At 44.6% G+C, this 27404-nt stretch overlaps 1 protein-coding gene across 1 annotated transcript in view; it reads left to right on the top strand.

Annotated features, from left to right (window-relative positions):
• LOC124775607 overlaps positions 1-27404 on the top strand; it is a 237383-nt gene that overhangs the window by 129327 nt on the left and 80652 nt on the right. The window contains exons 10-11 of the mRNA XM_047250436.1: positions 10745-10938; positions 20739-20869. Coding sequence (XP_047106392.1) covers positions 10745-10938; positions 20739-20869 — 325 coding nt within the window. The remainder of the gene's footprint in view (positions 1-10744; positions 10939-20738; positions 20870-27404) is intronic.

Raw genomic sequence — 27404 nt, 5'->3', positions numbered from 1 at the left:
AGATATGCACCACGCTTCCGAATCACCCCAGACACCGTATCCCGACCAGTGGTGCCATCTGATCATTTCAGTAGATCTAGAGCAGCTGTAAAGTAATCACAGGCATAGTACATGGACATCTTATCTTTCATGTCGTTATTATCGAAGAATTTGAGCCTCGATCAGATTGCACCCTTTTAAGATAATCAGGTAACTGCCTTTAATCATACTTCACCGTTGTAAGTTGATCCACTGCAACAGAACGTTGACCTGCACACCATAACATACACTGATAAGCCGCAACATTATGACCACTGCCTGCCGCGACGACGGGTGCAGCCTGGTGGTGTGCCGGGCACGTGACGCGGTAACATGGTACACTACTGGCCATTAAAATTGCTACACCACGAAGATGATGTGCTACAGACGCGAAATTTAACCGACAGGAAGAAGATGCTGTGATATGCAAATGATCAGCTTTCCAGAGCATTCACACAAGGCTGGCGGCGGTGATGACACCTACAACGTGCTGACATGAGAAAAGTTTCCAACCGATTTCTCATACACATACAGCAGTTGACCGGCGTTGCCTGGTGAAACGTTGTGATGCCTCGTATAAGGAGGAGAAATGCGTACCATCACGTTTACGACTTTGATAAAGGTCGGGTTGTAGCCTATCGCGATTGCGGTTTATCGTATCGCAACATTGCTGGTCGCGTTGGTCGAGATCCAATGACTGTTAGCAGAATATGGAATCGGTAGGTTCAGGAGGGTAGTACGGAACCCTGTGCTGGATCCCAATGGCCTCGCATCACTAGAAGTCGAGATGACAGGCATCTTATCCGCATGCCTATAACGGATCGTTCAGCCACGTCTCGATCCCTGAGTCCACAGATGGGGACGTTTGCAAGACAACAACCATCTGCACGAACAGTTCGACGACGTTTGCAGCAGCATGGAATATCAGCTCGGAGACCGTGGCTACGGTTACCCTTGACGCTGCGTCACAGACAGGAGCGCCTGCGATGGTGTACTCAACGACGAATCTCGGTGCGCGAATAGCAAAACGTCATTTTTTCGGATGAATCCAGGTTCTGTTTACAGCATCATGATGGTCGCATCCGTTTTTGGCGACATCGCGGTGAGCGCACATTGGAAGCGTGTATTCGTCATCGCCATACTGGCGTATCACCCGGCGTGATGGTATGGGTGCCATTGGTTACACGTCTCGGTCACCTCTTGTTCGCATTGACGGCACTTTGAACAGATGTGTTACGAACCGTGGCTCTACCCTTCATTCGATCCCTGCGGAAGCCTACATTTCAGCAGGATAATGCACGACCGCATGTTTCAAGCCCTGTATGGGCCTTTCTGGATACATATAATGTTCGACTGCTGCCCTGTCCAGCACATTCTCCAGATCTCTCACCAATTGAAAACGTCTGGTCAATGGTGGCCGAGCAACTGGCTCGTCACAATACGCCAGTCACTACTCTGGATGAACTGTGGTATCGTGTTGAAGCTGCATGGGCAGCTATACCTGTACACGCCATCCAAGCTCTGTGTGACTCAATGCCCAGGCGTATCAAGGCCGTTATTGCGGCCAGGAGTGGTTGTTCTGGGAACTGATTTCTCAGGATCTATGCACCCAAATTGCTTGAAAATGTAATCATATGTGAGTTCTAGTGTAATATATTTATCCCATGAATACCCGTTTATCATCTGCATTTCTCCTTGGTGTAGCAATTTTAATGGCCAGTAGTGTATGTAAGCGGACCAGACACTGACGGGGGTCACCCTACCGAAGATGTTGGCTGAAAATGTAGAAATCCATTGAGATAAGCAACTCTGACAAAGGGCAGATTATTATTACGCAGAACCTGTGAACGAGTATCTCGAAAACGGCGAAGTTGGTGGAATTTTCACGTGCTACTATCGTGAGCATCTGCGGAAAGAGATAAAACGTCAGTGATACTACCAGTAGGCGTTAAAAGGTTGGACATTTATGACTCTCACAGTACGTAGGGTTCGGAGGGTTGTCTGCTCTGTAAAATAGGTTATATGTTGATTTGTGGCACCTCTACCAAAAGGGCATAATGCTGGGGCATGCACAAGTGTTTGGAGCACACCGTTCATCGTACATTGTTGAACGTGGTGCTCTTCAGCAGACCACCCCTATGTAAGTACATGTTGACAAAACGACATCGTCAGTTAAGATTGCAGTGGGAAAGGGACCATCGGGATTTGACCGTCGATCAATAGAGACGTGTAGGCTCTTCGGGTGAATCACATTTTTGCTACAGTAGGTCGCTGGTCTCCACAAATGCCGTCATCTAGATGAACGGCGGCACGAACGTTCAACGCGCCACGAACGCAGGCTGGTGGCAGCAGTATTATGTTAGAGGATATATTCTTCTGCACTTGAATGTGACCTGTAGTAGCGCAGCTGATACCTCCGAACTACCTGCACCCCGTCACACTTTCTGTTTTTCCCGACGGCGATGTGATCTTTCAGCCGTATAACTGTCCGTGTCTCGGAGCCAGAACTGTGGTACAGTGGTTTGAGGAAAATACAGTGAACTCACATTGAGGTCTCAGTGCCCAAGTTCGCCTGATGTAACTGTTATGGAACCCATCTGGGTCGCTGTCGGGTGCCATCACCACGTACGCAAATGCGCGGTCCATTATTTATGTAGATTACATGACCCATGCGTAGACATGCAATGCCAAATACCTCCACAAACCTACCAACAAACTGTCGAGTCCCTGATACGCAGAATCAGTGATGTATTACGTTCGAAAGGCGGACAAACAAGCTTCTAAGTAGGCGATCATAATGTTTTGGCTCATTAGTGTACACGTCTTGTGTTTATTATAGTATGGAGATTTTTATTTAACAATTCTTCAGTAACCTTGGATCATCTCTTCGAATCATCCTTTTAATGACGACAGATAACCCGATGCGTGAGGGTGGTAACTATAGACGGCAAGGCAATAAATGAGGGTTATTTGTGATATTTCTAAATGCAGAATCGTTTGTGTCATGAAAATACTGCTAGAAGTTGTAAATTACTATTTCTGAAACTGCGAACTAAACAATTTGAACATATACTTTCTTTGTGTAATTATGTTACTGTCAGAATTAAAATGTGAGCGTGTTATTGGCATAAACACTGAGTGCCACCACACTGCGTTCGGTTCAAAGCATTGTGAGTGAGTGTCCGTAGTAATCGAGCACATACACAGAAAAACTGGAGTGAAGGGTGATTTTTCTTAAGAGTTCTTCATACACTCGAGATTCACAATCCACAAAATATCCAATGAGAGGCCAGATCCATTAGCGGGATAATAGTAGCTTTACACCTGTATGCGGATGATGAAGGTTTCATAAATTGCAAAGGGCTTCCTGCCCGTGACTGCGCCGTTGATTAGTACTTTATTTTAATTTGATTAGAGTTTTTTAACTTCTGGTTGTATGTCATACAACCATCTATAGTATTTTGGTGTTTTCAAGGAGTTTTCAGGACAAGGTTGGATTTATTTAAAAAAATTATTATTGTTTTTACAATGTAATGCAGGATGAAGGGTGTTGACGTATTAGTGTGTAATTGTCGATAACATCTGATTAATTGTTCTAAGAATTAAATTTTCTGGTTTGGACACTACATATATGCAAGGAAAATGTGATTACATTTCTTCTGCGACATCCACAGAAGGGACTACTTCATAGGTGTATTCGGAATAGATAACGTGGAACTATCAGTGGTTAAATCTGTTGCGGTTTATGAAATTTAAAACTTTTTAACTCTTTTAATCTCTGATACCAAGACTTCGAAAGAACTTTCAGCAGTAATTGTCCACAATATTTCTGTTTACTGCGTTCCAGTAGTTCATATTCATCTTTTCTTTGGTGTTCTGACGTTATACGAGTATATAGTGTGCTCTTTATGAAATATTCTCTGTAGTGTAATACTACTAAGTGTGTCCTTTTGAAGGGCCATCTTCGCTTATTTGTCGTCTAGTTCAATGTTTTTAATCGTAATATGTCCCTTGCTGGGTAAATACCTTACCCAATATTATTGTTGTGCGTCGTGGCTTTCACTAAGTCTAATTGCAGTCCATTAGATAGCAGAAAAACTGGAAGTCTTACTGAGGAGCGAACCAGCACAGTTTTTTTGGTAACTGATGTGTTCCAACGAATGACTTTGGCGTAGAGTAGAAAACATTGTTTGCTGCATTTATTTTATTTTACTAATAATCCGCCGGATGATATAGTCACATTTTTCGGAGGGTAGGAGCGCGATCAAAGGTTTAGACCACGGCACCCGCTGTGGCTGACTCTTTGCGGGCATTGTGAAAGATGTGCCAGTCCAACGGCATCTGCTCGGATAATGACCTGGTTGCAATTTACCGGAAATACAACAGTAACAGTCTTTACGTCTTCTCCATGTAAAGCAGCACCATCATGGGAAGGGCAATCATACAGTTTTAATTATCGCCTTTATTTGCGAGTGGAACAGGAATGGAAACAATCAGTAGTGGTACGGGTTGTCCTCCGACAGCGCCGTAAGGTGAATTGCGGAGTATCGCTGTAGATGTAGACCAAATGACGTTATTAATTTATTCTCTTCTGAGTGAGCACCACAGCTTCGATGAATTTGAAGAAGACGTAAGTCCATAGGTCTGTATTTTAAAAATGTATCTTTCTATCACTGTTATCTTGGAGCATAGCCCAGTTTCAAGAGCATCTATAACAGATGTGGGTGCAACGTCCTCGTATCTTCATACAAAAATCGCGTGCCATGAGTAATTGTACATCGTCGTCAAAAATGATTTAAAAAATAAAGTGCACGGAATGTTAATGGTGGCGAGAACTGTAACTTTAAAACAATATTAAAAGGTTAATTCTAACTAGTAACAACAAGAAGGCAAACCTGATGTGTATTTTTTAGCTGTGTCTTTCCCGAAAATTAATTTATTGTGTATTTGCATGTACGTACTGGAGTTCCCGTAAAAACTGTAATTTCCGCGCAACACTAGCAGCCAAAACAAAATCGAACAGCCCATTGATAAAGCGGAGTCTTGTGTGATAATATGTTTTCTCCATTTGAAGAGGAACAACGCTGCAACAACTTACGCTAAGCTGTCAGAAGTGTACCGTAACAATGCAGCGTCATTCTGACACAGTGACGAGGTGGCCCAGACGCTTCCAGTCTGGACGATGAAAACGAAGTGGCGGACTGCCTCTCCGTGAAGAGCTCGAAATCGCAAAAGAAGAGGATGCCCTGATGCTCGAGGACTGGTGTATCGCAATCAAAGCCATAGTCAAAAAGAAGCAGTTTTCAGCAACCTTCTCGACGATCTGGACGTGATTAAGGTGGACGCCCACTAGTTTTCGGGACGGCTCATACCTATTCAAAAGGTTCCTCGAACTGAGGCAACAGCGGAAATGTTGCAGGCGCTTGAGACCAGTCTAGATTAATACTTTATCCTCCTAATCTCCATGAATGAGAGCTGACAAAAAATGCAGATTCAGCCATCATCGGGGAACGTCGTGCTACTGTTTGGGACTGCCATCGTGTTGCGGTAAAAGATTATTCTCTTAAGGAGTAAACCGTCGCATGAGAATATTACCAAATTTTCCTGAAGAGGTTATGGGTAAGTTGAAGATGAAGCGTCGCAGCGAGGTGTTCAAGGCAGTGCTTCTCCTCCACGACAACGCCCCCTGCCCATTCTATACAGGGCATACATAAATTTATTGCTCCTATGCTTTATGCTTTTTTTCGCCAGACCCCTTTTTCTCCAGCCATGACACCAAGTGCCTATTTGATATTTCCCCGTATGAATAAACCATTTCGTGACAGTCATTTCTAGAACGACGACGAGTTGATTTTTCGATGTGGAGTGTACAGTGAAGAGTCAAAATGCAGACTTCTACAACCAATGTCTCCGCCAAATCAATGATTGGGAAAAATGTGTCACATCGAAGGCTGACACAATCAAGAAATTCCAAGGCGGCAGCGTAATTTCTTTCGAGGTGATAATTAAAAAATTTTGACTACCCCCCGTACGTAACTAGGTGTGACACAGAATGTGAGTCACTATAGCCAGTTTGCAGCAGTGATTAGTTTTCAATGAGAGAATACGATGTCCCAGTGTGCACAGTCTGGGTTCGTGTTTCATCTGCCTCGGTCTTTGCTTTGTCAACGATCTTGCTGACGCGTAAACACCGGTTCCCGTCAGATTACCGAAGTTGGGCAGCATCGGGCGCAGCCGGTAATTGGACGGGTGACTGTCCGGGTACGCCGCATGTTGTTGACATTTTCCGCTTTGCCTTAACGGCAGAGGAGTGTTGGAGTAAACGCCCTGATCGCCAGTCTTCGCGCCAACGTCCTGGATTAAATACCAAACATCTCCGCAGTGTTTCTTGAAGTGAAGGCAAGCGACACTTTTGGCGGGATCCATCTGTCGGACGGCAACGTTAAGCTCCGTGGCCCTCTAGGTGATCTCGAGAGGAGTGGGCTGTGTGCCCGCAACAGTTTTCACCCTCTTCCTTATTTCATCATCTGCAACACGGGCACAATACTGCGCTTTATCCAACCCAATTGCAGACACTTACACTTAACAGAAACACCTACACGGATCTCATATTAGAAGAGTGCAATAAGTAATGCAACACACATTTTTGCTGAAAGAACGTTGGTTTTAGTCAGGATTCCAATACCCCATGTTATTCCCGAATCTTTTGCCCTCAAAGCTCTATTTTTCAACGTAATCTCCGTTCAATGCGACGGCCGTAGGCCACCTTACTGGGAGAGCCTCTGTGCCTGCACGGTGCCACTCTACTGGTCGAGCCGGCCGCTGTGGCCGAGCGATTCTAGGCGCTTCAGTCCGGAACCGTCCGACTGCTACGGTCGCAGTTTCGAATACTGCCTCGGTCATGGATGTGTGTGATGTCCTTAGGTTAGTTAGGTTTGAGTAGTTCTAAGTACTAGGGGACTGATGACCTCAGATGTTAAGATCCATGGTGCTCAGACCCGTTTGAACCATTTACTGGTCGACGTCGGAGTCAACGTCTTTCTGCATCAGTAACCTCCCCACCATCCACGTACTGCTTCTCGCGGAGTGCACTGGGCCAATCAGATGAAAGTCGTCTATTAGATGGCGAGGAACACAGCGGCAACACAACTTTGAGTACCCCCAACTGGTGGACAAGTGTGTTAGCACTACCAACAGATACGACCAGTTGAGCATCGAGGTGTCTGATTGTATTCGCCGGCCGCGGTGGTCTAGTGGTTCTAGGCGCGCAGTCCGGAACCGCGGGACTGCTACGGTCGCAGGTTCGAATCCTGCCTCGGGCATGGATGTGTGTGATGTCCTTAGGTTAGTTAGGTGTAATTAGTTCTAAGTTCTAGGCGACTGATGACCTCAGAAGTTAAGTCGCATGGTGCTCAGAGCCATTTGAACCATTTTTTGATTGTATTCCGCCGATCATCTCGAATGAGTGTCTACACGTTCCAACACTACAGGAGACACAGCTGTGTGCAGCCAGCCGGCACGGGGGAGATCGGAGAGGTTTGGCCGACTTCGTTGCGATGTTGACATATGCATCGCTCAACGACTCGCCCTGTTTTTGTTAGATGGCGGATCCCCGTAGAGATCCTGCGAGCACCTATGAACGTCTGCCATCCTCTGGTTTTCTGCCAAAGGAAATTCAATAACTGCTCTGTGCTAAGGAAGCACCTCCGTTGCAGACGCCACGTTGGAGCCTACGTATAGAGCCACTACGTATCAGAACTTTGTGAAAGTATAGGAATTACCAGCTATACCCGGCGAACTTCGTTCCGCCTCTGAAAATCTTTATATGTTATATCTGACCCGGCAAACGTTGTTTTGTCATATAAATTATCTCTAGTCTATAAGAATAATGTATACATGTAACACAATGTATACCGGCGAACTTCGTTCCTCCTCTGAGAATCTTTATATGTTATAGCTGACCCGGCAAATGTTGTTTTGCGATATAAATTATCTCTAGTCTATAAGAATAGTATATACGTGTAACACAATGTAAACGTGTAACACAATAGCCGTTGTTGGTGGGAGCTCATGACACAAACAATAATAATGGCCCAAAACTGTCTAAGGAGTGAGAATAGGGTTAGGGGGAAGTCCGGCAGTATCGGCCACTATTAGATTGGGCGGATTTAACAATTGCAGCCGATACACGGCTCGTCCATGAGCATACAAACATAGCGGCAATTTCGTGTCGAAACGTGTTCGCCAGCATTATGAATACGGCCAAGCGCATCGATTTTTATCGTGCGTAAAAATAATGTACGGTTAAATTCTTTTAGAGGAACAGAGGAGAGCATAGGAACTTCTTTGTTTCACTAAAAGAATTTGATTGTACGATATATTTCCGTACGATAAAAATCGATGCGTGTGCGCTAGGCCTAAATGTCGGCTTGGCGAATGACGCGTGCTACCTAGTTAAACTTCTCGGTCTAGTTACCTCGATTCAAACAGGGATATTCGAGTCGTTGCTTTTGGTACGTTTTCATCAATTACCTATCTATCGAATAGTGAATGACTATCAAAGGTAGACACCTGGCGGCGATAACTGATCAAGTTATAATTGATCAGTTGTCGACCGGGGTTGAAAATTATTAAATTACTAAAAGCGCTATTAAAAAATAGGGGTTGGTGGTAGAAGGGTGAAAATTTAGGGTTGCGTGTATTCTTTAATGCCACATCATAAAAACATAAAAAATTCTGTCCAAAAAATAAGAAAAAGATTTTGGGGTGGACCAACCTTATCACTTAGGGGTATGAAAAATAGGTTACGACCGATTCTCAGACGTACCGAACATACATGCAAAATTTCATCAGAATAAATCGAGCCATTGATCAAGTGATAATTGATCAGTTATCGACCGGGACTGAAAATTGTTAAATTACTAAAATCGCTATTAAAAATAGGGGTTGGTGGTAGAAGGGTGAAAATTTAGGGTTGTGTGTGTTCTTTAATGCCACATCATAAAAAAATACAAATAAAAAGTTCTGTCCAAAAAATAAGAAAAAGTTTTTTGGGGTGGACCACCCTATCACTTGGGGGTATGAAAAATAGATTACGACCGATTCTCAGACCTACTGAATATACATGTAAAATTTCATCAGAATCGATCGAGCCGTTTCGGAGGAGTATGGCAACTAACACTTTTTCTTTATTGTAATTTTGCACCTTATACAAGGTGGGATGGCAGCGACAATTTTGCGCCACTCTTCAGCCTCAGGCAGTACAAATAGAGATAGACAATGAAGACACATAAGTAACAGAACATAATGTTGGTCAAAATAACGGTAGACACAGGAATTAAAAAACACGAAGCCGTTTCACGCGAAGAAAACAAAAGACCATCAGCACTGTGCACGAAAACTGATGGTGACGATACACGTGAACGATGGAGCGTGGGCGGCGAAAAACACTAAAGCACAAACACGACGGCACACTCACAAAACTGATGGCGACGATCTCTCGCGCGCTAACGTTCACGAGGCGTGTGCGAGTCCGGGGACCCGCCAAAAGAGGAGAAGAGGGTGGGGGAGAAGGGAGAGTTTAGATGCCAGGGGCAGAGGAGATGGGGGGAGGAAAGAAGGTATGGGGGGGTAGGGGAAGCCCGGGGGGAGGAGGCGGGAGGATGGGAGGAGGGAGAGAAGGGAGGGAGGGTGCTCTGAGGAAAAACCACAGAAAGTGGAAGAGGAGGATCAAAGCTGATAGGAGGGTAGATGGAGGGGATGAGGGCATCATAAGGCAGGGGGAGCTAGTGGAAGCCACCTTGATAGAGGGCAAGGAGCGTGGAGAGATGGAGAGCAGGTGGGACGTGGGAATACAGGTGCGGCAGCGGATGGGGGTGGGAGAGAATGGGAACGACAAGTGGGTGAGGGGGATCTAGTTCATGGGTGGTGTAGAGGATCCGTATCCGTTCGAGGAAAAGGAGGAGGTGTGGGAACGGAATAAGGCCGTACAGGATCTGCATGGGGGAGGGGAGACGGATGCGATAGGCGAGGTGGAGAGCATGGCGTTCGAAGACTTGAAGGGATTTGTAAAAGGTAGGAGGGGTGGAGATCCAGGCAGGGTGGGCGTAACAGCGGATAGGGCGGATGAGGGATTTATAGGTGTGGAGGATGGTGGAGGGGTCCAGACCCCATGTGCAGCCAGAAAGGAGCTTGAGGAGACGGAGTCGGGAGCGTGTCTTGGCTTGGATTGTCTGGAGATGGGGGGTCCAGGAGAGGCAACGGTCAAGGGTAACGCCAAGGTACTTAAGGGTGGGGGTGAGGGCGATAGGACGGCCATGAATGATGGCATAGAAGTCAAGGAGACGGAGGGAAGGTGTGGTTTTGCCTACAATGATCGCCTGGGTCTTGGAAGGATTGACCTTGAGCAACCACTGGTTGCACCAAGCGGTGAACCGGTCAACTAACACTGTGACACGAGAATTTTATATATAGGATAGGGATAGGGACTGAAGCGGGAATATTCTACGATGTCTCACAACAAATGTCTTTTTTTGTTTCAGCCGAAGTTTACCGAGAAAAAAAGTCTTACATTACTAATTGAATGCCCCTCATAATTCACGAAAGAAAGGTACATGCGGGCAGGAAGGAACCTTTCGAATTCGGCAGCTGCACCTGTCCTTTCGGGTCTCCCAGCCGTTAATGGCCTCCCCGCAGACTTTACTTACTTGACTACTTTATGTTCCAGCGAGGGCAGGAACTCGACGGCGCGTCCCGAGGTGGCGCCGCTGGGCGGCTGTGCGTGGCGTGGCGCGGAGGCCAACTTCTCGACGGACCTGATCGCACACTACGCCACCTGCACGCCGGACGTCCGCCACTGCCCGGACGGCTTCTGCGACCCACTGGAGCAGATCTCTGCCCTGTGTCCCCAGGACTGTGTCAGTGAGTACCTACAAACGTTCACTTACTGCTGTCCCTGACGACTGTCTACAAACGGGATGCCTTTTTTTCGTCTAGATGTATTCGCTCCGCTATTACTGACTTCTTGTGCCAGCTTACAGGGGGGTCTGCCAGCTCATTAATAAACTGTAACTGTGTAGGCTTCCGAAGCCAGAGTCCGCTGGCGTAAAAGTTTTCTGAGCCAACCAGTAGACCGAGAAGAATGCCACTGCAACCCTGGCCGAAAGGTTGATTCCTCCACTATAGGTTTTTACATTATGAGGCTGTACGATACTCAGAAAACTTTTATGTAATTTGTTAACAATCTGACAGTAGCGCAAAGCCACTTATTTGTCGATTTTGCGCCACCTCGCTCACAAATTGAAAGTCTCTGGTGTGTGTCGTTTTGCACCTTCGTTGCCAATCTGTAACACATAATTAGTGAATACTGTATATGCAAGACAAACAGCAGCAAATCTGTTGTTTGATGTTTTAGAGACGGCGTTACTGCATGCAGTACTTTTCGTTCCTGTATTGTTATTTCGTCCCCCTCGCCCTATATGGACTGGGGATGGGTTGCTAACAGTACAATATTCCCTCTTCAGCCGCGAGCACTTTTGAAACTAACAGAGACGATAAGAAATGTTTTTGAAGGAGAAACGTTACACATGGTTAACAATAAACAAGATGTAAAAACGCGGGAATGTTTTCTTTTTTAAATTAAAAAATCAAAGGATGAACAGCTAAAAAGTCGAAAATACAGTATACAGTACATTTTAAAACAACACAGCAGGAAGGTTCAATTCTTTAAAAAAAACCTGCATTTCACTTAAAATCTGAAGGACCTCCAGTGGGAGAGAAGGGTTTCGGGATGAGAGAATACGTTCTAAAGTGGTTGAGGGATGTGTATAGAAAAGATAGGGGTCTGTTAGGTAAGAAACTATGGAGATGAAATTAGATGTTGGTGGGGAGAGCGATGATAGTGAGAAGGCAAAGGTAAGAAAGAAGAGGGTGAAGAAGAGTGTGGTGTGTGGGTAGTGCAGTGGCATTAAGAGAAAAGAGGTAGGGATGCACAGGGCGGAAAAGTAGGCCTGATGTGGAGTGGGATAGGTAGAGAAGAGTTAAAGTCGGTGGGAGGGACATGTATCGGGGCAGATCTCATTGTCTGGGAGAGGGAGTTGATTGACATTTCTCTGGGAGAGTACGCGGAGAGTGTGTAGGCGTGGGGCTGGTGGGGTGTGTCAGTAGAAGCGCAGCAGCGCATGACGATTGGAAGATCGAGGGGAAACTATACGATTATTGGAGCCGAGTTTGCGCATGGTGTAGGTCGTTCAGAGGTGTTCAATGTGTGTGAGGAGAGGAGCGATATTGATGCGTTGGTAAATGATCCTTTTGGGGGAAGGTAAACGGATGCGGGAAGCGAGGCTAAGTGCACTTCGTTTCATGCTCTGGAGGGACATATAGAACTTGGGTGGGACGGATATCCAAGTAACATTTGCATAGCAAGGGGTGTAAATGTGTGGAGGCCTGTAGAGGGGTGTAATCCCCAAGTTAGGCCAGTTATTAATTTTAGTCTATTGTGGGGTTTCTGTTGCGTTGTTAATAGGTGAGGTGTCCACGTCAGTTGCCGGGCAATGGTTGTTGTTGTTGTTGTTGTTGTGGTCTTCAGTCCTGAGACTGGTTTGATGCAGCTCTCCATGCTACTCTATCCCGTGCAAGTTTCTTCATCTCCCGGTACCTACTGCAACCTACATCCTTCTGAATCTGCTTAGTGTATTCGTCTCTTGGTCTCCCCGTATGATTTTTACCCTCCACGCTGCCCTCCAATACTAAATTGGTGATCCCTTGATGCCTCAGAACATGTCCTACCAACCGATCCCTTCTTCTGGTCAAGTTGTGCCACAAACTTCTCTTCTCCCCAATCCTATTCAATACTTCCTCATTAGTTATGTGATCTACCCATCTAATCTTCAGCATTCTTCTGTAGCACCACATTTCGAAAGCTTCTATTCTCTTCTTGTCCAAACTATTTACCGTCCATGTTTCACTTCCATACATGGCTACACTCCATACAAATACTTTCAGAAATAACTTCCTGACACTTAAATCTATACTCGATGTTAACAAATTTCTCTTCTTCAGAAACGCTTTCCTTGCCATTGCCAGTCTACATTTTATATCCTCTCTACTTCGTCCATCATCAGTTATTTTGCTCCCCAAATAGCAAAACTCCTTTACTACTTTAAGTGTCTCATTTCCTAATCTAATACCCTCAGCATCACCCGACTTAACTCGACTACATTCCATTATCCTCGTTTTGCTTTTGTTGATGTTCATCTTATATCTTCCCTTCAAGACACCATCCATTCCGTTCAACTGCTCTTCCAAGTCCTTTGCTGTCTCTGACAGAATTACAATGTCATCGGCGAACCTCAAAGTTTTTATTTCTTCTCCATGGATTTTAATACCTACTCCAAATTTTTCTTTTGTTTCCTTTACTGCTTGCTCAATATAGAGATTGAATAACATCGGGGAGAGGTACAACCCTGTCTTACTCCCTTCCCAACCACTGCTTCCCTTTCATGTCCCTCAACTCTTATAACTGCCATCTGGTTTCTGTACAAGTTGTAAATAGCCTTTCGCTCCCTGTACTTTACCCCTGCCACCTTTAGAATTTGAAAGAGAGTATTCCAGTCAACATTGTCAAAAGCATTCTCTAAGTCTACAAATGCTAGAAACGTAGGTTTGCCTTTCCTTAATCTTTCTTCTAAGATAAGTCGTAGGGTCAGTATTGCCTCACGTGTTCCAGTATTTCTACAGAATCCAAACTGATCTTCGCCGAGGTCGGCTTCTACTAGTTTTTCCATTCGTCTGTAAAGAATTCGTGCTAGTACTTTGCAGCTGTGGCTTATTAAACTGATTGTTCGGTAATTTTCACATCTGTCAACACCTGCTTTCTTTGGGATTGGAATTAGTATATTCTTCTTGAAGTCTGAGGGTATTTCGCCTGTTTCATACATCTTGCTCACCAGATGGTAGAGTTTTGTCAGGACTGGCTCTCCCAAGGCCGTCAGTAGTTCCAATGGTATGTTGTCTACTCCGGGGGCCTTGTTTCGACTCAGGTCCTTCAGTGCTCTGTTAAACTCTTCACGCAGTATCGTATCTCCCATTTCATCTTCATCTACATCCTCTTCCATTTCCATAATATTGTCCTCAAGTGCTTCGCCCTTGTATAGACCCTCTATATACTCCTTCCACCTTTCTGCTTTCCCTTATTTGCTTAGAACTGGGTTTCCATCTGAGCTCTTGATGTTCATACATGTGGTTCTCTTATCTCCAAAGGTCTCTTTAATTTTCCTGTAGGCAGTATCTATCTTACCCCTAGTGAGATAAGCCTCTACATCCTTACATTTGTCCTCTAGCCATCCCTGCTTATCCATTTTGCACTTCCTGTCGATCTCATTTTTGAGACGTTTGTATTCCTTTTTGCCTGCTTCATTTACTACATTTTTATATTTTCTCCTTTCATCAATTAAATTCAATATTTCTTCTGTTACCCAAGGATTTCTACTAACCCTCTTCTTTTTACCTACTTGATCGTCTGCTGCCTTCACTACTTCATCCCTCAGAGCTACCCACTCTTCTTCTACTGTATTTCTTTCCCCCATTCCTGTCAATTGTTCCCTTATGCTCTCCCTGAAACTCTGTACAACCTCTGGTTCTTTCAGTTTATCCAGGTCCCATCTCCTTAAATTCCCACCTTTTTGCAGTTTCTTCAGTTTTAATCTACAGGTCATAACCAATAGATTGTGGTCAGAGTCCACATCTGGCCCTGGAAATGTCTTACAATTTAAAACCTGGTTCCTAAATCTCTGTCTTACCATTATATAATCTATCTGATACCTTTTAGTATCTCCAGGGTTCTTCCATGTATACAACCTTCTATCATGATTCTTAAACCAAGTGTTAGCTATGATTAAGTTGTGCTCTGTGCAAAATTCTATCAGGCGGCTTCCTCTTTCATTTCTTAGCCCCAATCCATATTCACCTACTACGTTTCCTTCTCTCCCTTTTCCTACACTCGAATTCCAGTCACCCATGACTATTAAATTTTCGTCTCCCTTCACTATCTGAATAATTTCTTTTATTTCATCATACATTTCTTCAATTTCTTCGTCATCTGCAGAGCTAGTTGGCATATAAACTTGTACTACTGTAGTAGGTGTGGGCTTCGTGTCTATCTTGGCCACAATAATGCGTTCACTATGCTGTTTGTAGTAGCTTACCCGCATTCCTATTTTCCTATTCATTATTAAACCTACTCCTGCATTACCCCTATTTGATTTGGTATTTATAACCCTGTAGTCACCTGACCAGAAGTCTTATTCCTCCTGGCACCGAACTTCACTAATTCTAACAATATCTAACTTTAACCTATCCATTTCCCTTTTTAAATTTTCTAACCTACCTGGCCAATTAAGGGATCTCACATTCCACGCTCCGATCCGTAGAACGCCAGTTTTCTTTCTCCTGATAACGACATCCTCTTGAGTAGTCCCCGCCCGGAGATACGAATGGGGGACTATTTTACCTCCGGAATATTTTACCCAAGAGGACGCCATCATCATTTAATCATACAGTAAAGCTGCATGCCCTCGGGAAAAATTACGGCCGTAGTTTCCCCTTGCTTTCAGCCGTTCGCAGTACCAGCACAGCAAGGCCGTTTTGGTTATTGTTGCAAGGCCAGATCAGTCAATCATCCAGTCTGTTGCCCTTGCAACTACTGAAAAGGCTGCTGCCCCTCTTCAGGAACCACACGTTTGTCTGGTCTCTCAACAGATACCCCTCCGTTGTGGTTGTACCTACGGTACGGCTATCTGTATCGCTGAGGCACGCAAGCCTCCCCACCAACGGCAAGGTCCATGGTTCATGGGGGGGGGGGGGGGGCAATGGTTACTCCAAGATATTCTAGTTCATTAGTTAACTGGATGGGATGATCGTAAATTGCCAGGTAGAAGTCATGGAGGGATCATTGGAATTTCTCGAGCGTAGGGTAGAGAGCTAGGAAAGCAGTGTCATCAGCAAACTGAAGGAGATAGACTGGTTTATGTGGTTTGGGCTTTCTGCAGTGTAGAGCAGATGAAGGAGAGGACGGAACCTTGGGTCCTGAAGTGAGACGGAAGGTACAGGAATTGGTTTTGTTAATGCTAATAAAGGATGAGTGTTTAAAGAGGAAGGACGCAAATGAGACGGACACAACCAAATGGAAATAAGTCTAGAGTCTAGAGCCTAGAGTCTGAAAAGGAGACCGGAATGCCATACACGGTCGCAGGCTTTCTCTAGGTCGAGGGAGACAAAAATAGGTGAGGCACAGTAGTTGGTCATCAGACGAGACGGTGGACGTATGCAGTACGTGATGTGCAAGTCTATATTTGCAGATTATCACGCGCACGCTTGTGTGTGTGTGTGTGTGTGTGTGTGTGTGTGTGAAAACAAGTCTCTGTTCCAGCATAGCACTAAACTGTTTTTTAATACAACGCATAGCCTTCACCGACTCAATTGCAATTGAAAATGGCCACAGGCCTAAACTGTCAGTAATATAATGTAATACATGATCCAATAAATTTCATCTCCATAAGTACATTGACAGCTTACGGTAGACATTTAAAATGGGCTAAACATTCAGAATATGATCGACACATACGATCGTTTGAAACATCGTTTTCTTATTTCTGAATCAGTCTGTCTCTGCTATTCACATAAAAAAGGTTTGACTAGTCTTTATTGTCTTAAACAGCAACACACACTTTCACCTGCTGCTTCCCTTTCCACCAACGCATTGTTCACTCTCTCCCCGATAAGCCTAGCCTCACCCCCGAATCCACAAAAATGTTGTTCTTGAGAGCTCTTGACTTGCTACAGGTGGAAAGTATCGATAAAGTATGCTTAAAATTCTTTTCCTTGACTATTACCGAGATTTACACAAAACAAAGTGAATAATAATAACAGCAGGCCAAATTTTGGCCAAAGTAATAGAAAAAGAAGTAATGATGAAAGAAAAGATGAATAATCACTATTAATTACCGTCAAGGTTTCCTCACGAATCGGACTTATGCTGCTAGTGTATGAAAGAAGTGTTCTTTGCATCGAACAGGCAAATGATACCATGATAACGGGAGGAAGGAGGATGAAAGTTTAGCGTCCCATCGACAATTAGGTCATTAGAGACGGAGCGCAAGCTCGGATTCGGGAAGGATGGGGACGGACATCGGTGTTGCCCTTTCAAAATAACCAACGGGAATTTCCTTTAAGCGATTTATGGAAATCACGGAATACTTCGGTCTGGATGATCGGACGGTGATTTGAACCGTCGTCCACCCGAAGGAAGATCCAGTGTCATTGCACCACCGCGTTCGGTCATAATAACTGAAAGCACTGATCAATCTACACACACTGCAAATCACTCGGAAGTGCATGTGAAGTGCATGGTAGAGGGTATTTAGCATGATGCGATATATTAGAGGTTTTTTTCCTGTCCCATTGTGGTGTAGAGCGCGGGGCGAATGACTACTGATATGCCCCTCTGGTTGCTGTAAGTAGTCTAGTTTTGCCTCACGGTCATCACGTAATTTTGTTGTCAGCTGACGGTTGTCTCTTGGCTGTAGGTCACTACTTATTGTCACAAAGAGTCCATATGGGTCTGAAATTCTCGCACACAGATAGTACTCTCAGCAACGATAGATATGGCACGAAGTGTCACTTCAACCAATGTCTTCTTCGTAGCTCAGTACATCATATGGAGTAGCCACTACGTAACTAGAACGATATTTGGCTGAGATCCAACTATGTTCACAGAGCTACGGTTGTTGTATTAGGCGTCTCAGTATATGAACAAGCAGAGTTTTGCACTCACAGTCGTTGGTCTGAATTCCAGACGTGAGGTATTATATTTTCCGCCAATAACAACAGAGACGAACTCTTTTGCTGTGAAGCAGCTCTCATATTTTAAATTAATGGATTTATGCGAATTATCCGTCAGTTAACAGATGAATTTTGCCCTTTGTTTCCCTTTAGGGTAGGTGACTGTCAATGCAGCATCAGAAATACCATAGAAAGAGACAGTTTTAGTGGTGAACCGATCTGGTATGGGGAGGCGTCCAGCCTGGTGGGCAGGTAGAGAAATACTTATTGGTGATAGTGATCAGAAGAATATTCTGAACGCCGAGAGGTACACAAATGAAGTACTGCAACTATAGCAAAATAGGCCTTTTCTCTTTAACTAACACACGCAGTACATTGTATACGACCTACATAGACCCGTTAACACCACTAACGCGACAACAAAATGGAATCTGCGGAACAGAAAAGCACTTTGAAATTAATCTCACGTGTAAATAGACTTGCAATTCAAATTTAGCAGCTTTCGCACGGATTATGGGAAGATCAAATGATCAATCGTTAGAGAGGGGATTACTTAACACAATGAAGCGTCATTGAGCACTGCGATTGGGGGCTGCTTGGCAAAGCAGCCAATTCAAAAAGCACAGTTAAATGATATCATCTCGAAAGCAGTGAATGTAAGCAGAAGAAATACATTCACTTACAAAATGTGTCAGCAAACCCATCCTGCCTAGCCGGCCGCGGTGGCTGTGCGGTTCTAGGCGCTCCAGTCCGGAGCCACGCTGCTGCTACGGTCGCAGGTTCAAATCCTGCTTCGGGCATGGGTGTGTGTGATGTCCTTAGGTTAGTTAGGTTTAAGTAGTTCTAAGTTCTAGGGGACTGATGACCACAGCAGTTGAGTCCCATAGTGCTCAGAGCCATTTGAACCATTTGGACCATCCTGCCTACAGACAAATCCACATAACATAATATAGTTTAAAGAAGGTACTCAGTGCAACGCTTCTTGCATCAGTATTTTTTTTAAAAAAAGTGGCGTTTACGTAAAGGCAGCACAAACTTTCAAGTTTAACTCTGTACGTTTTTAGATTTAGTTATTTATGTTAAATTAATCAGCACAGGGGAAATGATTTTTAATTAGTAGGGGAAACGTAATGAGGTTGAAAACATAGTTTCAACGAAATATCATCTCTGTTGAGCCAGGCGAAGTGGTTCAAGTTTACAAATACGCTAGCTCCTGAAAGAAGCTGCAAAAGATAACGCCAACCTGTTACCAATTCAAATGCCGTGAAGTAGCTACAGTTGGTACCTTCAGTCTTGTGATTATGAGCTAGCTGTCGTTCTTTTACAAAATGTGGAAAATGCGTGTGTAACAGCTGAAGGCAACAATACTACTTACTTACTTACTGCGTTGGCCACACAAACCGAAGTCGGTCTTTGGCCTCACCAATCAGCCTCCTCCAGCGCCCTCGGTCCATGTATTCTTCTTCAGACAGCCCCAGCGTTCTCATATCCTCTCTGATCTGACCAATCCATCTGAGTCGTCGTCTTCCCTGTGGTCTTTTGCCTCTAATATCTTCCTCCACTACCTGCCTGATGATCTGGCCTTCTCGACGCATTACGTATCCATACTACTTCAGTATTATTTCTTTGATAACTGCCAGGGTGTCCATCGACTTGTATAGCTCCTGCAATTCACAGTTCTTTCTTTTCCTCCATTCATCTGCTTCCGTCACTGGCCCAAAAATCTGTCTGAGAACGGCATTCTCAAATGTCAAGAGTTTTATTTCCATCTTTTGGGTGATGGCCCAGGTCTCTGTTCCATATAAGACTACAGGTTGTATTATTGTCTAGTAGATTTTGATCTTTGAGAATCTCGATAGAAGCCGGGACTTCAACAGCTTTTCCAGAGCAAACCATGACCTGTTTCCTGCCTGTATTCGTGCAGTAATTCCCTGGTCTATCTCGTTCCTTTCATTGGGTATAGCCCCAAGATATTTAAAATCTTTTACCCTTTCAAGATCTTTGTCCTCCACCTTCAGGCGCCTGACATTATTTGCTCTGGTAACTACGAGGTATTTTGTCTTATCGGTATTCACCTTCAGGCCTGCTCTCGTTGCCTCTTCCATTAATGTTCTTGTCATCTGAACCAGGTCTTATTCTGTCTCTGCTATTAAAATTATATCATCGGCATAGGCCAGAGTGTTGATCCTTCTTCCCAGCTGTATTCCTGTCTCTAGGCTTGCTACTTTGGTTCAAATGGCTCTGAGCACTATGAGACTTAACTTCTAAGGTCATCAGTCCCCTAGAACTTAGAACTACATAAACCTAACTAACCTAAGGACATCACACACATCCATGCCCGAGGCAGGATTCGAACCTGCGGCCGTAGTTGTCGCCCTGTTCCAGACTGTAGCGCCTAGAACGCTCGGCCACTCCGGCCGGCGCTTGCTACTTTTCTCAGGACTCTCTCCAGTACGAGGTTAAACAGGAGAGGGGGGAGGCAGTCTCCTTGTCGCACTCCAGTCCTCACCTTGAACTTCTTTGATATGTTTCCATTTACTTTCATCTTTCATGTTGTCTCCTGGGTGCATATCTGTGTCGGTTTTAGACACATTGATACGGTGAAAACAGGCATCTAATTGCAGTGTCACGTCTTTGGGGCACTCGTCCACATAGCAGCAAAATCTGTAACTTTATTGTTCAAGGCATTATTAGGACCTCGATGGAGGTGTTCAGCGCAGTCTGTAACTCAATATAAGTGAGTGAAATGGTGATGTCACACTCTTGCTCCTCCCCTTCTCTTAACAAGTGCTATATACTGTCACTCAAGTGATCACATCGTAGCACGGAGCGGGAAAAAGAACTCCGTAAACTGAGATACGCGACGGCACGTGTGTCGACAGACCTGACGTTCGGCACGGGCAAGCTCGGCATGGGGAGGCGCGGCCTGTACAGCTGCGTGGGCGTCGGCGTGTGCAACCGCGCCGCCTGCTGGTGCCACACCAGGGCCGGCCGCGACGAGCCGGGGGCGGCAGGGGCGGCGGAGGTGGCGCGCAGCGCCAGCCAGCGCCAGGGGCAGGGCCAGGGCGCGCCCACCACCACGGCGGCGCCGTCCTCAGGTAGGCCGCCTGCGCTGCAGCCACTGTGCACTCTCATCGCACTCCGGTATTTCCGACTCTCTAAAACATGTTTAAAGTGTAAATTTAACGTTATATACACATATTACACATGAATTTGGACGTACATTTCATCAGCTTATCAATGCTGCTCTTTGTTTTTGTGTACCTTAACTGGTTTGTCAGGAATAGTATTTTTGTTCATGTGGCTGCTGTTTTGTGTCGTAATACCACTAATAAATATTAAACAATTGAACTCGATCACAATCATAATCTCTAATTACCTCTATTTACTAATTCTGCCGCCTCTTACACTTTTCCATTTTTATTTTCCAGAAAATTCACTTTTACATGCGCGGAATATACATTCCGGCCTGTGGTTTGAAATACGAAATAGTTACATTAAATCCATTAGAACAGTTCGATATTGCCCACTCAGCCGTATCTATTGATACTAAGTTACTGTAAATCGCTTAAGGAGTTAGCGAGTTATTCATTTTTGTAGATCATTTTATACTCCAAACATTTAACATTTAATAGCTGGTACATTAAATCTTGTAGCTAGGGCACATCTTCACTCTCGCATTCGTCTAATTTTTGTCTTCAAAACCGTGTGACTAGTTTGACTCAGTGTTTATTTAGAGTTTCCCTTATCTATATTTTCTTTATTCAGTTGATTCGATCATGGCGGCTACCGCCACTGGTCAATAGAAATGGTCAGGTTTTCTCCACCACATTTTCAGAGCGTCAGGCTAGCTGACCTGTAGTCAGGATTTCTCACACCTTGGGCTCCACCAGCCATCGCCTAATGTGGCCCTGTCAAACTACGCTCTACTGGCCTCAGAACAGCTGTTGACTCATCTGCCAGTGTTGCCGTCTGATGATAAAATTTTTCATAAGCATTTTCAGGATGTACCATCTCAGGATGTACATGCAGATGAGGCGAGACAATAGGCAAATTATGCAATTTTAAAATCATATCGAATGTGCCCTTGCAATCCACACCGAGCTTTCCAAACGGGGTGTTCCGACACCCTAGGGTCTCGAGTAGTAGCATCAAGTGTGTCGCGGGAGCAGCGCATTCAGAAAGCAAAGCGAATGAAAAACTTGTGATAAAATAATACAAAACATCCTCCTCTTTGTTCAATGTAACCATCATCAAACGTCGTGCTCATTGTTGAGTGTCGTGGTCCCATGAACTAAGCATCTCCATCCCGGACAGTTATCAGCTTCTCATAAAGCCTCCCGAAGAGGTAGACCTGAGATCTTCATGATGCGACCTATCCACCTGCTCGCTGCTTGGTCTCTTGCACTCGATGTTCTCTTCCATGATTATTTTCTGTAGATTTTCTCCGTCTCTTCTCACAATATGGCCAAAGAAATGGAGAACTTTTTGGTTAACATGAAAAGAAAGACACCCAGACATACTAAGTTGTTAAAAATTTGGTATTTTTTCGGTCCATTTTATGCGCAGCATCCTGCGCCAGCACCAGATTTCAAGTGCACCAATATGATGCTCGTCTCTCGCCTTAAGGATCCATGTATCGCAGCCGTAAAAAAAGATGAAAAACGCGAGTATTTCAAGAAGCCGGGTCTCTATGTTGTTCTTTATCGCTCTGTTCTGCCAGATATTTTATGAACCTTTTCACAGCCACTCGTTACAGCATGATCCGTCTCCTTATCTCATCTTCACAGGCTCCTGTGCCGCAGATAGATGACCAAAGTTAGATGAAAGAATGCACTACTTACATTTCCTTTAACCGACCTGTTAATTGGACCTGTGATCCTCAAGCATTTATCATGAGTTTGGACTTCATGAGATTGACATCTGATCCACACGATGGACTAATGTCGTTTACTATTGTTAGTAGCTCAGAAAGTTCATGTGCATACCGATAGATCAAGCATTAAACGAGCGATCGCTATGTTGAATTGCAATGCTTATGAACTTTAACTTGCTGAAGACGAGTAACTGAAGAACAACCACACTCTAGAACTTAAGTGGCAAGAACCAAATGTAGGTAGCTTCTGGGTTTCTATTCAGAGAGATGACTCTCTCTTACGTAAAAGAGCAGGTTTCTGCAACATAGTCGCATGAAAGTGCATTTTTTTGTATGACCAATATAAACACGGGAGTTTGAGAAACATAGATGAAGGTATGTACGTGAATTTGTCCATCATCCGGGCAAATATAAACCACATTCATAATGCTCATCAACCCCACATGAGTCATTGAATTTCTAATAGCACTAGAAAATCTTGCATCTCCGAAGAAGTGTTTAATGTAGAATTATATTGTACTTAAAAAATAAATACAAAAACGAATATTTCTGCAGTAGATTATTCGTTACAACGGAATCTCTTTTACTAATATTGGCGAAAGAGTGTCTCGTGAAACTTTATATATTAGAATGGTGTGTCCTTGAGAAAAAGTTTGGAAATCTCTGGTCTATCTGTATTAGTACATTAGCAGAAACTGCTCATCTCAAAAGATACTGCCTGACATAAAAACTGAAGCACCAGAAGGGGAGGAGGAAACGCAATGAAATTTCATGCGTTGGGAGGGTAGGTGATGCAACTGTAGTAATTAAAAAATCAGGTGAAATTAACTATAACTTGTTAGTACGAGTCTATTTATGAGTATGATGTTGCACCACCTCTAGTCTGGAGGCATGCACTTGTTGGAAAAGGTGTTATAAAGCCGTTCTATCCTCTCCTCTGGCAAGCTGGCCCAAAAGTTTTGTGCAACTGGTCCTTCATGTCTCGGATACTGACACTGGGGCGGAGTTAAAGTCCGAGCTATCCCCACACATGTTCTACAGGGATTAGATCTGGGGATTTTACTGGCCGCGGGAGTATCTCAAAACCGTACAGACAGTTCATACAGGCATGTGTGACGCTTGGAAAAGCGTTGTCCAGTTGAAGAGAGACGCCACGATACTGACGCATGATAGGTAACACTTGAGGACGCATCATGTTCATATTGTACCGTTATGCCGTCATAATTTTCTCAGTCACTACCAGCAGTGACTTGAAGTCGTAACCGATGGCTTTCCACACCATGATCCCAAGAGTAATACTGCTGTGCCTCTCCAAAACATTGGGAGAATGGGATCTCTCCTCATGCCGCTACTGTATTCGCTTATGATGGCCAACCGCAATAGTGCAGAACCACACCCATCACTTAAGACAGTACGACACCATTCATCAGCGGCCCATTCTTCTCGTTCACAGCACTACATCGGACACACAGGTTTATGTTGTGTGTTAATGGCATCTCATATGTGGAACGGTATTTTCTAGTCTGGCTGCTGCAAGTCCATGAACAATGGAACAGATGACAGAATGTTCCAAGGGTATCCATTACTTGTTCTCAAACGGCAGGCGCAGATATGAAGGGGTTATGATGTGCTTGGTGTGCAGTCCGTTGGTCAGATGTGGTCGACTGGAGTCTTAACCCCGAGTATACCTTCCCTCACGTTCTCATGCAGTCTCAGGCCACTGTCACATCCAAATACCTCATAAATCTTGATATTGCACGACTGGACCAGTTGGCAAAATGGAAATCCATGATGAGGCTCATTTCAAACTCTGTCAGGCGTTGATAACGTTATCTCACAAGACTATGCGGCACCTCCGTTCACAGTTCACCTCTCCTTTCCTATGTAACCTTTCCTTTACTTGTTGTTGCTGTCAATTTAACCCTGATAGTATTCGCACCTGTTCAGTTAAAGCGGCAACAGTCTCACCCGTAGTAGCGGAAAGTGTGTCTAGCATTTTACGTAAGTTACTGCTGTCGTTTACAACAACAAAACAAAAAGGGAAATGGAAAAAGTGTACCTCAACATACCAACACTGACTACATACTAATACTTCCAGCGCATCGCTGCCCAAGTCAATTCAGAACAATCCTGTACCGTATGTCCAAACCTCCAACAAATGTCTTAAGTGAGTGGCACAGCCTAGTACATGGTAGCTCATGCGCAGAAAGTTTACAAAATTTACACTGAACTGGCACCAGATATGTTTCTCTAACTCGCCTTTAAACAGTGACAATACAACAGGCTCCTCTGGTTTAACAAATGACAACTTAAGAGAGCTATCATATCTCTAAGAATTGACACAGCCCACAGTAACACAACACTCTAGGAAGAAGGTCTTTAATGAAGAAACAGATTTCACTCACCACAGTACATAGTGCTGGCACTGCTAGACGGCGCTGTAGACGTAGCTCCACTACCACCGAAGAGTTGAGGTGACAGCTACTCTGACACCAACATTACGTGTCAGAGCCACTTCTTGACACCACGTTACGACTCGGCCCTGGGGTTATCATTAAGTCTAGTTAAGTGTAAAATGGGTGGTCCAGTGCAGGCCTGGAGGCGTCAGTGAGATAGCGTCATCTGTAAACACATTTCAAAATAATTGCCAACCAATGCTGTACAATCGCAATAAAGTCATGAAATGTTCAGTTATGTTATTGGACACTTTCTTTGAGTTGTCAAGGCTGTACGCCTAGTTGGTTAGGAAGGAATTGAATTTTGTGATTTCTGAAGATGGGCGGAATCCCGAAACGCGTAACATGTTCTAATAAAAGAGTCAATTGAACATTTCATGACTTAATTGCGATTGTACAGCATTGGTTGTCAATTATTAAGATAAAAATGATCGCAGGTCTCAGACGGGCTTTTATGTCCTGTATATCAGAGTTTACAAAGGTTATAGGTTTTTCGGAACCGCAGCGCAGCTGGGCACAGGCGCGTGTGCCTCAAAGGAATGCTGACGCCTCATCAGAGAGGTGAGATTTTGCTACCGTAGGTGAGTGCCTCACTGGCGTGTAGAGCGGGCGTCGACATCGGGCGAAGCAGGCGCGGTCCGCTTGACACGATCCGATGACTGCTGTCCGGCTCGCACTCTGCGTTCTCGGTCTTGTGCTCAGGTAGTGTCTGCCGGCAGTGGTCCAAGATGCCGGTAATCGTGCAGAGAGGTCATGGTCATCCACCATGGACCGATCGAGATTGCAGAAGATGTTCACAAGTCGCCCACGAGATTGCGGGGACGCTCCATGCCTGGTCTGTGCGAAAAAGGCAGGTTGTAAATCATTTGCGATGACCCAGTGGAGGAGGAGGGTTAGCTGCTCACCAGTATTCTCATCCACGATGAGCCAGCAGGCAGCAATGGCAGACCACTTCTTTGGTATACATCAGGTTTGGCTGCCCAGTGCTGAGGTCAGCAAACAGGCAGCAGGCTGGCCATCATTCAACAACTCAGCATGGTTTGACTGAAACTCATTAGACAGTCATTCTCCCTGATCCTTCGTAACACGTACGGAATGGCAGCACGTCAGAATGCTCTTGTCCGTCGAAAGCTGCGTTATTTATGGGCTAAGCCTTAACCTTTGACGCAGTGACTCTGAGTACATGACTGTATTAGTCCCCTTTTATCGGACCTTTCAGCGATCCTTGCCTCGCTGTAGTAGCTTTTAGAGTGGTTCTAGGCCGTCGAGCTCGGCTTTCCTGTCGATTTTTGACTTTGTAGCGGGGCTAGGGTGCATAATTAGATAGTGTTACCTCACAGTGCCTTGCTAAGTAGTACAGTGGTGGTTAATTTCTGTCTGCCCCAGTCCCGTTGCATTGGCTGTACGCCATATTGACATAATTGGCACATTGGGTCAGCTCAATCTTTGCGATTACGAGCTCGCGTGATGTACTTGAATCAAAATTTTCAGCTTGCACAATAAATTTTTCCTGCTGTGCGACGTATTTAATAGAGGTGACTGTATTAAGCACTACACTAGTAATGTTGTATGATAAAAGTACGGTATTTTTTCCTAATCATATTCATTAATTCACAGTTCTCTACATTTAGAACAAACTGCCATTTATCAAACTAACTACAAATATTGTCTACGTCATCTTGTATCCTCCTACAGTCTATGAGAGACGACACCTTGCCGTACACCACAGCACCATCAGAAAAGGGCCGCAGATTGCTGTTCAGGCTGTCCGCCAGATGTTATAGCACCTAACCTGTAAGACTGTGCCATTAATAATAATAACACACCCTATCAGGCTTTGTGCCATCTGTCGTCATACAGCGCCACACCTTCCTCACAGCTTGGAGTGGCAAGTATTCCGTCGGGAAAAATACCGTAGCTGTTTCTTTCATCTGTCTCCCACATACGGTCTCAATCCCTGCAATTTACTATTAGCTGAAATTCCCATTAAATCAATGTCTGAGCGCGATTTTTCTGAGGGTCCACATATTTTCCCGAAGTAATAGCAATAAGAAAATTTATGCAACTAAGTATTAAAGGGTACAATTTAAATGCGTCGCTTTCTGCCCTTCTTGAGCAGAGAATGGAGGTCCCTCCGGACTCTGTCAGGTGGCCGTGGTAATCTAACTAGACTGAGTATACAGGCAACGCTGCGCAGCCACGCGGCTTATGCTGGT

The sequence above is a fragment of the Schistocerca piceifrons genome, chromosome 2 (assembly GCF_021461385.2).
Source record: "Schistocerca piceifrons isolate TAMUIC-IGC-003096 chromosome 2, iqSchPice1.1, whole genome shotgun sequence".
Taxonomy (NCBI): Eukaryota; Metazoa; Arthropoda; class Insecta; order Orthoptera; family Acrididae; genus Schistocerca; species Schistocerca piceifrons.
The sequence above is the reverse complement of the archived record's forward strand: the minus strand, read 5'-3'. Positions and strand labels throughout refer to the sequence as shown.